General features: G+C 40.6%; 1 protein-coding gene across 2 annotated transcripts in view; it reads right to left on the bottom strand.

The window, feature by feature from the left end:
• The window catches only part of RUNDC3B (RUN domain containing 3B), a 318,511-nt gene that overhangs the window by 54,206 nt on the left and 248,352 nt on the right, over nt 1-15,953 (bottom strand). For both annotated transcript variants that reach the window (XM_073629675.1, XM_073629676.1), the window contains exon 8: nt 8,333-8,490. In XM_073629675.1, coding sequence (XP_073485776.1) covers nt 8,333-8,490 — 158 coding nt within the window. The remainder of the gene's footprint in view (nt 1-8,332; nt 8,491-15,953) is intronic.

A 15,953-nucleotide genomic window follows, 5' to 3' on the forward strand; every position in this document is an offset into this window, starting at 1 on the left:
ACAATTAAAAAAAAAAAAAAAAACATCTTCAAAGTTGTGGGCATGTTCCGTAAATTAAATGATGCATATCCTCAAATGATCCATGTTAATTCCAGGTTGTGAGGCAACAAAACACAAAAAATGCCAAGGGTGGTGAATACTTTTGCAAGGCACTGTATATAAATGCACACACATATAAACACATGCACACACACCTACATACATACATACATACATGTACATGCACACACACACACACACACATACACACACATATATAAACACACATACATACAGATAGCCTTTTAAAAAATGGCTTTACCTTACCGCTTCCTGCCGGGTACTGCACTGTAGGGGGAGACAAAGAGCACAGCACACACTGTGATTTCACTTTAGGTCAAATCAGTGTGACGAGCTCCCTGCAGTCCCGATTACAGTTCGGCTGACGATTGGGGAGCTCGGTCTCAGCCGCCCTAGTCGCTCCTCCCATGGAGTTATACAGGGGCTGGTCGCCATGGCGACCTCAGCGACCCCTATACTTCTGCCACTGCTCTACCCCAATCGGTTATCACCTGTGTCCGAAGGACACATCGATCGCAGAGCGTGAGGGCTGTATGCTGCAGTGGGCTCGGTTCTGGGAAGACGTCAACAGATGCCCTCCCAAAACTAGACGATCATGCTGTAGCTGTCATTCAGCTATAGTGCGGTCCAGAAGTGGTTAACCCCCACAATATTAAAAACTATCAACAAATGCTGTATTACATGCTGTTTATACTCAGTCAACTATGGGATTTGTTTTCTGTATTCTGCAAAAAACTTGGTTGATCCTGTCGTTCTCTGTCTCCTCCTCCTGTCCATGTCCCCACTGTTGGGGATTTGGAAGAGCAGTGTTGGCAGCTCTGCACATGCTCAGTTTCAATGAGTTTCTATGCTGAGCATTTCCTCCATATCACATCTGAGTAGCCCATGTGACTATAGAGTCACACATGTAGGCGTATACACAGTGGTAGATGACAGCCCACTCCCTCCCTCCTCCTCCATACCCACTAACCATCTAAACACAATGGGGGTGGGAAATTACATCTTGATTGATGGTGGCTTCACCTCCCTCTTATTCTAAAACACAGGCTGAAGGGGCATAACACAGCCTGTGACTGGCAGAAATCCACTCACACCATGTTATTGAGACAAATTATTAAAGATTTGATTTCAAATATATATTTGTATGACAATTTATTTGTATGAATTATTTTTCCTCTGTATTCCAAAGGCTGTTTTTTTTTTTTTAATTTTGAACATGTGACCAGCAGCAGAGGACTAGAAGCTCCTCCTGCCACAGTTTCCCTGCATACAGGCTGGGAAAGAGCTGGGTCATGTGACAGCTGTATATCGAATAGGAAAAAAAATACTTTTTTTTGTTTTTATTAAAACAATTACAGTTCCATCACCTATATACAGAAATAATGGGGGCAATGTAAATTAAACAGCATGTGTTTAGTATCACTTTAAAGTGCAAGAAAAGCCTAAAGCTAGCCAGAGATGGCTACAAAAACACAAAACAGATTCCCCCATCCATACAAGCAAGGTTGATAGAGAAATCCTCCCCACCAGGCTATTGTATTCTGACCGATGGACTCCTCTGCTGGCAGAATACACTGAACAGTAGTTGCAGCCTGCAGATCAAGAAAAGCTTTCCAACATTCCCGTTTAATAGAAGTCAATCAGTAGATCGACTTCTGTGGAGCAGGAGCAGCCACACGTGGATCTAATTTCAGACGATTCCTGCTGAACTGGCCAAATTTCGATCCATTGATGGCCAGCTTTATTTAACTTTTTCTAAAGATGTTCAATCCCCGTTCTCCTACCTATCCTGTATAAAAAAGGATCTGGATATTTTCCTATATTTAATCTGCTCCAGTTCGGTTGTATAAACCTGCAGCTCCAGCTCAGACAGCGCTTAACAACAGCTGAACATATTAAAGTGGGAGTAAACTCACATGCATGGTTTCTACCTATAGGTAAGCCTATAATAAGGCTTACCTATAGATACAGTACATATCTTCTAAATGTACACTGTTTAGGAGATATATACTGTACATGCAGCCAGTTTGCTACCGCTTTAATATGATTAAAACGTTACTCCTGCAAAAATGTTTTATTTTATTCTGACTAGAGTGGGGATGGGTTAAAGCAACCTTTCTCCTTCTTTTCACCCCAGGAGAAGCCCTGAAAAAATCTTCAGGTCCTGGGAAACCCTTGCTAAAACCAATTCACTGGGAAGAATGCTCCTATTACAGACTACTACAGCGACAGACAGCTAAAAAGTTCATTGGTGTCTTGTTGCTGGCTTTGCCAAGTGGTGTTGGCCTCCTCAGAACTATGCATGCACCATGAGGTGGGAGGTCAATCAGCCATAGCTCAAAGAAGACCTACCAACCTCTGGAGGAACCCTGGTTGAGAATGTCTGGGTTACAGTCAACTAAAAACAACTATATCTATAGTTCAGGCATTGCAACAGGTAACCTATATATGTTTGAATTAGCAGCACAAGCATTAGTAAAGAAGATGGTACATGCCTGAATAGTTCAGTCAATTTAAATTTCCTGACTGATGGCTGATTCAGGCCTATGTACATCTTCAAGCAAAGGACGGCTGTATACAAAGAGTTGTAATAAAAAAAGCCCTCTTGGCATTCCTCTATATGTACACAATCCCATAGATGAGCATTGAAAAGGAACATCCAAAGACTATCTATAAATACTCTCTTATACAACTTAAAGGCATATTGTCTGCCTTGTCTTCCAATGTTTGGGATGTTCCTTTTATTCAAGGAAGAGCTGAACTCCAGAAAGGATTTTTTAGGCCTGTAAGCTACTGTCTATGGCCTAGCCAGGCAAGAATGTGTTGTGTTTTTTTTTTAGATGTTTTTGTGAAGGAGGAGCACCTTTGCTAATAGTCTTTGTGCAATAATACATATTTTATTATATTATATTACACATTTATTTATTGTATTATATTTTTTTGACTAAAATATAGAATATAAAGCAGACTATTATTCAGCTAACGTTGGCTACGTTGGGCGCAAGTTTTGCCCAAACTGTTACACCTTAGGAAATTTGTTTCTGGTCCCATTGTCTTGATCATTCATGCAGGAGGTACAGTAATGGCGTTAGTATGTGTTGATCTGATTTCCTCAATCAAGCATGACATTGCTCGATGCTGTGCCACTTTCACAAACCTAACCATTGTCTGGTCTGAAATAATCCCCCGCAAAGTGAATGCACAGGTATCTAAATTAGTTTTGCAGGATTGGCGGCTTTATGGTGCGCCACAAGGATCTGGAAAGCAATAATAGCAATTTACTAAGATCTGATGGGGTCCACTTAAATGATAATGTCCTCAACATTTTCAATTTAGGCCAGCGATTGATGTTCCTGTATTGGCTATGCCCTCAAGTTTAATTCTGGGGTCAGTTTAATGCCTGTCTCACACTGATGGTGGAAACAGGCCTCTTAGACTATCCGTTTTTATGTTATGGATGCTCACGGTATAACTGTCACTGGCATAGTTATATGGTATTTTTTAAGATTGTTATATTTGGTAAGTTCAATAAAGCTGTGGCCTTGCCCTTCCAATCTAAAGTAGTCTCTGTGTCTTTTTGGGGAGCAAGGTTTTGGTTTCAATAATGGTTTGAGACATGCCTATGCTTTTCAGCAGTCACGTTGATTTATTGGTGCTGTGGTTTGTGTCTTGTCATGCTCAACAATGGTCATTAAAACCCTACAAACAGCAGGTGGGGTTTAATATTTATAAATGATTGATTGATTTTATTTTTTGTTTTCCACTTGACGCTTTATTTTGCTTGCCTATACACTAGTTATAGGTCCCGTTCCCACTTATGTGATGCGGGAGCATGTGCAATAACGCACGTGTCCCTGTAGTGAATGAAAATGTGCTATGTTCCGGTAAGTGTGGTGCAGTGTCATTCATTCTTAGGCCGACTATACACATTATACAATTGTCTTGTGCAATTTTCCTTTAGATTTACCAAAACTATATAATATGAGGTCAAACTTAAACACTTTCAATTTGTAAGCAATCAGGCAAGCCCTTGTACTACATAGCTGAAAGTAAATCTAAAAGAAAATGAAGAAGAAAACTGTATAATGTGTAGCCAGCTTTAGCGGCAAATTAAGCAACCAATGTGTTGCACAATGGGGTTGATTTACTAAAACAGGAGATTGTAAAATCTGGTGCAGCTGTGCATGGTAACCAATCAGCTTCTAACTTCAGTTTATTCAATTAAGCTTTAAACAAAAAAAAAAAACCTGGAAGCCGATTGTGGTTTCTATGCAGAGCCGCATCAGATTTTGCACTCTCCAGTTTTAGTAAGTCAACCCCATAGTAACTTATTGCCATTTGCTGCAATGCTATTCAATTTAACAAAAAGGTGCCTATGCATCTTCTGCACTATTGTTGCCCTTAGGGCAGCCTATTGAAATTAATAGGCTGCCTTAAATGTGATGCACTAATAGAAGCTCAATCCATTTTTGACCTAATTTACCTACTTGCACTGTTTCCTACTTTATGTTTTTTTTAAACAAATTTTTGCAATGTCGCAAGACTATCATATACAGTATATTGTTGATCACACTTACTGACGTAACTGGAATACCTCTGGGAACAATCTGTATATGTACATGCTTGATAGACAGACATAGATAGTAAATCTGGTTTATATTTTGTGACTTTAATTGCATTACAATAACTGACCAGCGAAGTTGGATGTTTAAAACAGATTACTTTACCCATGTATGAAATTATTACTGTTATTATAAGTGTTTCTATGTCATGCTTCATTGCAAAATAAACAAAATATGCCAAAAAAAGTGACGCCCCTAAATGCGCAAAAACACAAATGCAGTAAAAATGCAGTATTTCAAGCTGGTTTTATGTAGTTTAAAGTGGGTGGCCATATTGACACCACCCAGCTTGACAAACTTCAACTGAGAAATCGAAGGAGCCAGGCAGAAAAAAGTTGGTCAAACAGTGACTGCAGCCAATCAGGGATTCCAAGGTTCCGGCTGCCCTAATACAGCAGCTGAAGGGTCACGCTGTTTAGCATGCGGAAAACTTCACTATTAGATTGTAAGCTCTTCTGAGCAGGGCCCTCTTAATCCTCTTGTATTTTATTGTATTATAACTGTATTGTCTCCCTTTTATATTGTGAAGCGCTGCGTAAACTGTTGGCGCTATGTAAATCCTGAATAATAATAATAATACTACACCCAAAAGTATTGTAATTTCTAGAACAGCTTCTTCCTTTTATTCTGATTGCCCTCCTTTCACACACAAATCCAAGACTTCTCCCAGACTGCTCTCCTACTGTGGAACACCTTCCCTCGTAACAGTAAACATTTCCATAAAAAGTCTCTCAAAACGTACTTCTTCACACTAACATATGATCTGATATTATAAGTACTCCACTCATAATATAATACAGCTTCCAATAGGAGTCACACATATTTTTGTACTCACTCTAAAGTCCTTTTCTCCAATAATTCATTGGAGGACACAGAAGTCAATTCTTCAACATGTGGGTAAAGCTGACACCTCCAGGAGGTTTGTTACTTAAAGGAGAAGTACAGCCAAAGCTCCTTTGGCTGTACTTCTCCTATAGATCACAGTAGTGCAGTTCATTCTGCACTCCTGTAACCTGTGTTCAGCAGACAGCGGGCTGAAGCCTGCTGTCAGCTGACATCACAGAGCCAGTTCAGGCTCGGGAAGGATTGCAACCATATGGTCAGGATCCGCCTACATGCCTGGACCTGCACCCAGCTCAGCAAGCCGCTGAGAGCCTGAGCCGGCCGCTCCTGCCCCCTCCACAGTCCAGCACTCCAGTGAGCGCGGGGGAAGGGGGGGAGGTGGCGGAAGAACAGAGCAGAGAGCCAGTGACTGACGGTCACCAGCTCTCTGCTCACGGAGCCCTGAGAACCGAGTGATCGGCAGTGTTAGATCGCTCGGTTCTCAGTGTTAGAGCCGGAGAGGGACAGATGCAGCATCAAATAAATGCCACATCCACTTAGGTAAGTATGATTTAAAAAAAAAAGCAAATCCCATACATTTCTTTTAATGCAAAACTAAAAGGGGCACAACTAGTAATTAAACCTCTACACATAGGCTCAGGAGTAGCAAGTAGTGAACAACAGACAAAACAATCATAAAATCATCATACCAGTGATAAAAGGCCAACAACACAAAGAACAGTTTTTAGGGTGGACGGAGCTTTGTCCTCCAATGAACTATTGAAATAAAAGGATTTTATAGGGAGTATAAAAAAATCCTACGTTCTCCCACTGTTTATTGGAGGAAACAGATATAGATTATTTAACATTGGGGACGTCCAAAAGCAGCCCACAAAAAATTGAGGGTCGGGACAAGGACACCAAAAACGGGTGCAAATGTGTTCTAGCAACCTGTAAAGTCTAGATCTTGCAGAGCTAGAAATATAGGTCTTCTCAATATATGCAAATTGTGTAATATATTGCAGCTTACTTGTCCTTCGAAATAGTGGCGATATTGGTCTCTTTTTTCAAACTAAATACGTTTTCAGAAAATAGCTGTTCATCTTGCTAGATATGTCACTTCCTCTGAGCTTATAAGAAAGCACAAAGAACCATATCTTTAGTCCCATCAATCTATCATCTAATGAAGATGAACAAAGGCTGACAGGCTGACAGGTCAGCCTGTGTGACAACCATGGCTCTCTCCATAGATACAGTGGAGGAGTGAGTGTAGCCACCCGGGCCAGGAAGGGTTAGGCTCAATGCACACTGGCTTATAAATCATTGTTTCTACAGGAATTTTGTGTTCTGCCTGTAGAAGCAGCTCAGTGCTATCCTATGTGTCCATGCATATTAGGACGATTACAGATAATTTTTGAGCTCATTGTTTAGAGGCAATTCCTTCTGGTTTGCGTTTCTGATTGGAGCTTACTGACAGAAAAAATACAAAACTCTCCTAAACTCATCTAAACTTTGTACAAAAAACACTCTATATGAGCTTTTTTTCAGTCAAGGGACCTGGCATTTTTTTAAGCACAGTGTGCATGGAGCCTTATATTCACAAGATTACCAGGTGAAAATAAAGCATACAAAAAAACTAATGCAACCACGCTGTACTAATAAATTGTACATGGCTACCATTACCTTTTTTATTTGCCAGATATTGCGGCCACTTTTATTGTCAATTGCATTCTTGCAATAAAAATAATAATGAATAATTATTAAAAATACTTTAATAATGAAAAAAAAAACACTTATGCAACAACCACATCAAAGTATGTGCTGTAATATATAAAACTTTTGGGTTTAGATACATTTAAACTAATTTAAGCTCATGAGCATGTACAGGGGTAAAGCCATTAGCTGGGACTGGGCCCTTTTTGCGAGCGAGATTTGCATGGTCATGCAAACTCAGCTTGAGCCCTAGTTCATTTCATTTTGGCTTGTGATTTCATTTAACTGAAGTTTATGCAAGTCGCAATGAAATACCAAAAAGGAGTGCAGTAACCCTTTTCAAAGTTGGTGCGACTTAAGTCGCAATGATTTGAACAGTTCCATTGCCAACAATGGGGTGCAACTTGTCAGCTGATTTTGAACTGTCAAATCGCATGACAAATTGCACCTGTGTGAACCAGGGCTGAAGCAGATCAAATGCAGGACAGAATGAGGTCAACTGCAGGTTAAATGCACCTGTCAATGAATTCTGGATGGTCTAAGAAGGGTCTCAAACTTATGTCAAATGGATGCCATCCACACAAGCCCAAGCCACCAACAAAAGCCCTTTATCCCTAGATTTATAAATTTCCTGGTAATTGCATTATTGCACTAGACTGTACCAGTCACATTGTCCCATATGTGCTGCTTTTTTGTAAATTGCTGTGCAAAACTACTGCTCTTTTGAAAATTAGGAGAATAGTAATAACAGGCATGCAGGTTTGTATGTTTGGACATTGCAAGTTTCACTGTCACACCCTACAACACCAATCACCAATACTATGCAAGGCAAACAGCACTGACACTATCTTCCAATGAATTACATTGAGAGTCTGGGATTATGGCAATCCTGCTGCTGGAGAATCCAATATGTATAAAAAGCCAGGGGCTGACTCGGCCAACCTGGTTTCACCTACAGCCAAATACCTTTTTTGTCTGAACATACCCATTAAACTGACCTAGAACCTCAGTGATGTCATCCACCGCTAAGGCGCTGATATCATATCATTGACAGGTGGACCCCATTGTAGTGTATGGTTACTAAAGTTGAGGAACATTTTTTTTCCCATACTCACAGCTGGTCCTGGAGTTCTACAATTATGTATTCTAGCTGTTCTTTCTCCAGCTTGTGGTTCATGTCGAGGTCCTTAATCCTCTGTAGTAATAACTTGTTTTGGGATACTGAGTCAGATAGTTGAACTTCCCGAAGGCGAACCAATTCTTCAAGATAACCCTGAAAAGGGAACAGTACACATTAATCACCTCAATGTTCAGGATTGCATCTTTAACGAGGTGTATCCATTCTCAGGTGACTGCACAAACCTTTCATCATTGAATGTACAAATCTTCACTTTTGAGGATAAGTTAAAGGTTGACCCAGCCTCTTTGCCAACCAAAACTGCCTATTGGTTTTTCAATGTGATAGGTTGCCTCAACATCCTATAGGGAGCTGAAGACCTGAGATTTGCTATACATGTATATGTATATACGTAAAACCTTGGATTGCGAGTAACTTGGTCTGAGAGTGATTTACAAGACAAGCAACATGTTTTTATAAATGTTACCTTGATAAACGAGTGAGGTCTTGCAATACGAGTAGCGCCACATTACAACTGAGTGTAAAAGAGAAGAGATTTGCGCCTCTAAGTGTAGCAATATAGTTACATTTAATGAAGGTACAACATTTAGGCTCAGTTCACACTTGGGATGCGACTTGTGAGACTCCAAGTCGCGTCACACGTGGAATCCCATTTTAGTCAATGAGAGCAGTCTTAGTTGGTACTACTGAAGTCGCTCCGACTTTAGAAAAGGTTCCTATACTACTTCAAGGTGACTTCTATCTGACTTGTACCTGTATAGACTTTAATGGAAGTTGCCTTGAAGTCACATTGCTATAATCTCTTTATATGGACTATAGACTGAAGGACTTATGAATAAATGGTTGTGGAACAAATCATCCGAGTTTCCATTATTTCTTACGGGGAAATTCAGTTTGATATGCTCGTAATCCAGGGTTTTACTGTATTTGAGATTTGATTTTTGAGATTTGCTGTATTTGAAGCCATTTTGGTGTAGGGATAGGAATATATTTCACTTAAGGGTACTTGAATTTCATTAAGATGTCACTTTACATGGCCTTCTGGAATGGCAACTTTACTTTCAAACTCCTGTGGTATGAAAGTTGTACAAAATTTACTGATAAATGTTACAATAATGACTAAAAAATACTATCATTTTTAAAAATACCAAACACACGCAGCTCTCTCATTCTTGTGCATGATTTGCTAATTTATGTTCAATTTTTTTTAAAAATCACTAAATAATTTTTGCATGGATCTGGTGAATTTACCATGGGTGTTATACCATATATTTTTTGTGGTAGTACATAATTAACCACTTGACCTCCGGAAGATTCACCCCCGTTTATGACCGGGCCATTTTTTGCAATACGGCAGTGCGTTACTTTAACTGACAGTTGTGTGGTCATGTGACGCTGTACCCAAATAAAATGTACCGTATATACTCGAGTATAAGCCGAACCGAGTATAAGCCGAGACACCTAATTTTACCACAAAAAACTGGGAAAACGTATTGACTCGAGTATAAGCCTAGGGTGGGAAATGCAGAAGCTACTGGTACGGTAAATTTCAAAATAAAAATAGATACCAACAAAATGACATTCATTAAAAAAAAGTAAGTATACTTATACGCAACCATATAAAAGGAATAAACTAATCAGTAGCTGTAAACATAAAATGGTGTTCACACACTGATAACTTATTGAGAGAGATAAAAATGTGGCGCTTACTACCAAATAATAAAAAAATCAATAATCAATAAAGTCGATAATATTGCACGTACTGTGCAAAATAAAACAATGTGCAAATCGAGGGTGCTCGATCACTTTCCTCCTGTCCAGCAAACAGCACAGCTCTCCCTGGGGATGACTGAAGATCTCAGAGCACAGATAGTTGGTGCTACACTGTCTATGCACTTTTTGGACTGCTAGATTTGCACATGTTCATGTTATATGCTGAATTGTACATTTTTACGCTGATTTGCACATTGTTTTATTTTGCACAGTACTTACTGACAACATTGTTGTCATACCTGAGAGCCGCTCTGATGATCTGGCCATTCCGCTCCTGCACCAAGGGACTCCACAGTCACAGGAACTGCCAGGTGTGAGCCGCGGCTACGACAAAATGGCGGCGACTCGTAAGCAATGCAGGCCGCTATTAGACGTCTAAAGGCAGATCGTCACGCTATACAGAATAAGAGGCGGTCGCAGTAACAGCACATCGGAGCGGTCCCGGAGACACCAAAGAACAGTAGAAGCTGCTGCCTGTTCACTTCCTGGATTTACACAGACACACCTCCAGCTCTGCAGCTCTGATTGGCCCTCTTATGACTCCCCCCCTCCCTTCCTGGCAAACTCTCACGAGAGTGAGAGAGAGCTGTGCATGATGTCATAAGCCTAGGCTAATGACCAGACAAGAAACAGGAAGTGGGCTGTATATTTACTAGCAGAAAAAAATATTACTATCCAAAGTTAAAACAAAAAGGGCAGAAGATTTAATAGATGGAAAGATGAAAAAAAAACTGATGGTCCGCTTTAAGCTGCACATCTGGTGGTCCTTTTATATATCTATCTGACTTGCGACACGGTGGGAAGCTCACAGTGTGAAGTAAAAACAAAATTAGCAATGCTGTGTAATGCTGAAGTTTCACTTTAAATAGTTTTAATTTAATATAATTAAATGTTCATTTTATTTGAAATGATGACTCCAATCCAAAGTGGCATTCATTTTTGTGAACTGAGCATTTGGTTGTAGAGAAAACTGTCCAGAGACACAATAAGATTGGCATGTAAAATAAGTCGTGGTGCTCTGTGAATTGAACTTAATGTGCCTTTGCTGAAACACTCTCCATAACCAGCTATAAAGTGTCACCATTATCTGAGGGTTTCAAAGAATTAAAATGAAAATAAACAGAGGGAGCTCATCTGGAGCGAAGGGAAAAAGATTGCATGCAGCTCAATTAACAGGATAACACTCTCTAAGTATTTTCTAGAAACATCACAGAAATCCAATTAGATTTAGTGCACAAGCCAAAAATCATACTTCCAATTGACATCAATGTCCACTGTAGACAACACTATATATAGATCTATATAGATATATAAATCTATATAGATATATATATATCTCTACACACTCACACTATCAGCCAATCACATGACAGAAACTCAATGCATTTAGACATCTAGGCGTGGTGAAGACGACTTACTAAAGTTCAAAGCATCAGAACGGGGAAGTAAAGGGATTTAGGTGACTTGGCATGACGTGGCATGGTTGTTGGTGCTAGACGGGCTAGTCTGAGTATTTCAAAAACTGCTGATCTACTGGGATTTTCACGCACAACCATTTCTAGGGTTTACAGAGAATGGTCCGGAAAAGAGAAAATATCCAGTGAGTGGCAGTTGTGTGGAGGAAAATGGCTTGTCGATGTCAGAAGCCGGAGGAGAATGGGCAGATTGGTTCCAGATGATAGAAAGGCAACAGTAACTCAAATAATCACTCGTTAAAACCAAGGAATGCAGAATACCATCTTTGAACGCACAACACATCAAACCTTGAAGCAAAAACAGAAGACCACACCGGGTGCCACTCCTGTCAACTAAGAACCGGAAACTGAGGCTACAAGATTGGAAAAACGTTGCCTGGTCTGATGAGTCTCGATTTCAGCTGCGACATTCAGATGGTAGGGTCAGAATTTGGTGTAAACAACATGAAAGCATGGATCCATCCTGCCTTGTATCAACGGTTCAGGCTGGTGGTTGTGTAAAGGTGTGGGGGATATTTTCTTGGCACACTTTGGGCCCCTTAGTACCAATTGAGCATTGTTTATACGCCACGGCCTACCTGAGTATTGTTGCTGACCATGTCCATCCCTTTATGACTACAGTGTACCCATCTTCTGATGGCTCCTTCCAGCAGGATAATGCACCATGTCACAAAGCTCCGATCGTCTCACCACTGGTTGATTGAACATGACAATGAGATCACTGTAGTCCAATGGCCTCCACAGTCACCAGATCTCATCCAATGAATCACCTTTGGGATGTGGTGGAACGAGTGATTTGCATCATGGATGTGCAGCCGACAAATCTGCAGCAACTGTGTGATGCCATCATGTCAATATGGACTAAAATCTCTGAGGAATGTTTCCAACACCTTGTTGAATCTATGCCATGAAGAATTAACACAGTTCTGAAGGCAAAAGGGGGTCCAACCCGGTACTAGCAAGGTGTACCTAATACATTGGCTGGTATATATATATATATATATATATATATATATATATATATATATATATATAAAATCATAAATCAACTAAAAAATAAAATCACAAGCTATGGAGGTTTCTATTGTCATAGACCAAGTTGTCCTATAGGCAGGTGCAGGCTGCATAGTTCTCCAGCCGGTAGGTGACACTACGCTGCTTCTCCAGGTGCAGAGAGGTTTTATAAAGAAGATAGTCTTCCCTTGTGAGCTCCAGCAGCCATCTTGGGGAGGATGGTTGTCTGCTTGGCCACCGATGGCAGCCATCTTGACTGAGGACCTTATAAATAGGATGCCTCTTGTTATTTGGGCATGCCTGGAGTGTGTGTTGATAGGGATCGCTGGTTAGAATCGGAGAATAATAGAGCTGGGAGAGGTTTGGGATGAGAAGGGACAGGCCTGGGTTTTCTGGCTGTATATATTACATTCCAATGCCTGGGACAGGAAAATTGGACAGGTTCATACAGCAAGGGACTGTGTCACCAGTCACCACACCTCTGGTGGAAGCACCCCCTGGTCCTTCAATCCATAGAAACTGGACATTCTGTTACAGCTATTCTATTGCTCCTCTCTCATCAGTGCATCACTAATACTGTTTGTAACCTTGTTTGAACTAATACAATATACAGTGCATCCGGAAAGTATTCACAGCTCTTCACTTTTTCCACACTTTGTTATGTTACAGCATTATTCCAAAATAGAATAAATTCATTATTTTCCTCCAAATTCTACAAACAATACCCCATAATGACAATGTGAAAGAAGTTTGTTTGAAATCTTTGCAAACTTATTAAAAATAAACAAAAAAAAATCATATGTACATAAGTATTCACAGGCTTTGTCATGACACTCAAAATTGAGCTCAGGCTTATCCTGTTTCCACTGATCATACTTGAGATGGTTCTACAACTTGATTGGAGTCCTCCTGTGGTAAATTCAGTTGATTGTACACGATTTGGAAAGGCACACACCTGTCTATACAAGGTCCCACAGTTAGACCCCTTTCACACTGGGCGGTTTTCAGGCGCTTTAGCGCTGGAAATAGCCTCTGCTAAACGACTGAAAACCGCCTCCCGTTCATTCCAGTGTGTCTTTTCACACTGGGGAGGTGCACTTGCGGGACGTTGTGAAAAGTCCTGCAAGCAGCATCTTTGGGGTGGGTTGGGAGTGCTGTATTTAGCGCTCCCAAAACGCCCTGCCCATTGGAGTGAATAAGCAGCACTTTTAAAGCGCCTGAAAAGCGCTTTCAAAGCGCCGTAAAACAGGAGTTTTTAACCCTTTTTTGGGGGTTAAAAGCACCCGACTAGCTTAAACAGCACTAACTGCTGCTAAAACGAGTGGTGCTTTAGCTCTAACAGCCGGCTCTTTCAGTGTGAAAGCAGTCTTAACAGTGCATGTCAGAGAACAAACCAAGCCATGAAGTCCAAGGAATTGTCTTTAGAACGCAGAGACAGAATTGTATTGAGGCACAGATCTGAGGAAGGGTACAGAAAAATTTCTGTAGGTCCCAATAAGCACAATGGCCTCCATCATCTGTAAATGGAAGAAGTTTGGAACCACCAGGACTCTTCCTAGAGCGGGCTGCTTGGCCAAACTGAGCGATCGGGGGAGAAGGACCTTAGTCAGAGAGGTGACCAAGAACCTGGTGGTCATTCTGACAGAGCTCAAGCGTTTCTCTATGGAGAGAGGAGAACCTTCCAGAAGAACAACCATCTGTGCATCACTCCACCAAGGCCTATATGGTAGAGTGGCCAGATTCTTCAGTTAATGGCACAAGACAGCCCGCCTGGAGTTTGCCAAAGGGTAACTGAAGGACTCTCAGACCATGAGAAACAAAATTCTCTGGTCTGATTAAACAAAGATTGTGTGTCATGTCCGGAGGAAACCGGGCACCGCTCATCATCTGGCCAATACCATCCCTACGGTGAAGCATGGTGGTGGCAGCATCAAGCTGTGGGGATGTTTTTCAGCGGCAGGAACTGGGAGACTAGCCAGAATCGAGGGAAAGATGAATGCAGCAATGCACAGAGACATCCTTGATGAAAAATTGCTCCAGAGCACTCTGGATCTCAGACTGGGGCAAAGGTTCATCTTCCAATAGGACAACAACCCTAAGCAAACAGCCAAGATAACAAAGGAGTGGCTACGGGACAACTCTATGAATGTCCTTGAGTGGCCCAGCCAGAGCCCAGAACCCGATTGAACATCTCTGGAGAGAACTGAAAATGTCTGTGCACCAACGCTCTCCACCCAACCTGATGGAGCTTGAGAGGTCGTGCAACGAACAATGGGAGAAACTGCCCAAAAATAGGTGTGCCAAGCTTGTAGCATCATACTCAAAAAGACCTGAGGCTGTAATTGGTGCCAAATTTGCTTCAACAAAGTATTGAACAAAGGCTTTGAATACTTATGCACGTGATTTTTTTCGTTTTTTATCTTTAATAAATTTGCAAAGATGACAAACAAACTTCTTTCACGTTGTCATTATGGGATATTGTTTGTAGAATTTTGAGGAAAATAGTAAATTCAATCCATTTTGGAATAAGGCTGTAACATAACAAAATGCGGAAAAAGTGAAGCGCTGTGAATACTTTCCGGATGCACTGTAAATACAGTGTCCTCGTAAGTGTGTGGTGGTTTCTCCAGAGTTGGGTACACCTTCCTAGGTCTTGCCTACAGTCCAGTAAAACAGTAAGGCTAGGAGTTATGTTTTTTTTGTAGAAGGACACTGTTAAACACAAAACCCTACCAAAGACACATGTACATACATTTTTAGTTCAATCTTATTTTATTAAGTTTCAAAGAACATGAAAAAAAAACATGAAAAAGGGTGCCCCTGCACCCCATATAGAGCATCCGCCACTGGTTTGCTCTGTACATGATTTATACAGGGTTCGTGTGTGTGTGTGTGTATTTTTTATTTATTTAATATACACATTGCTTTCTGTACTTTAATGTGATGAACCTTAATAAAACGAGATTGAACATAAAAATGCATTAAAAAAGGCACCAGAAAAAAACACATTAAAAAATAAATAAAATAAACACATCAACCACACAGGCATATATGTGAACCTAGCCTAATACAGCAATCTCACTAAATAGTCTGCTGCTTGTTGTGTGCAACTGCTGTTCACACTGAAGAAATTATTTGTAATTATTATTAATCACTTTTTTCTTTGTGCTAGTATGTGTTTCGTCTTGATTATATTATTGTTGCTACCAGCACCTGGGTGTCTTAATTTGTTCCCTTTCACACACACACAACATGTTCTGGAATAGCAACAAAAACATCCTTATCCTTACTGCAGTATTTCACGAGTTGCTGTGCGTTGCTTTAGGCAGCCTATTA

Source organism: Aquarana catesbeiana, linkage group LG05 (genome assembly GCF_042186555.1).
Source record: "Aquarana catesbeiana isolate 2022-GZ linkage group LG05, ASM4218655v1, whole genome shotgun sequence".
Classification (NCBI taxonomy): Eukaryota; Metazoa; Chordata; class Amphibia; order Anura; family Ranidae; genus Aquarana; species Aquarana catesbeiana.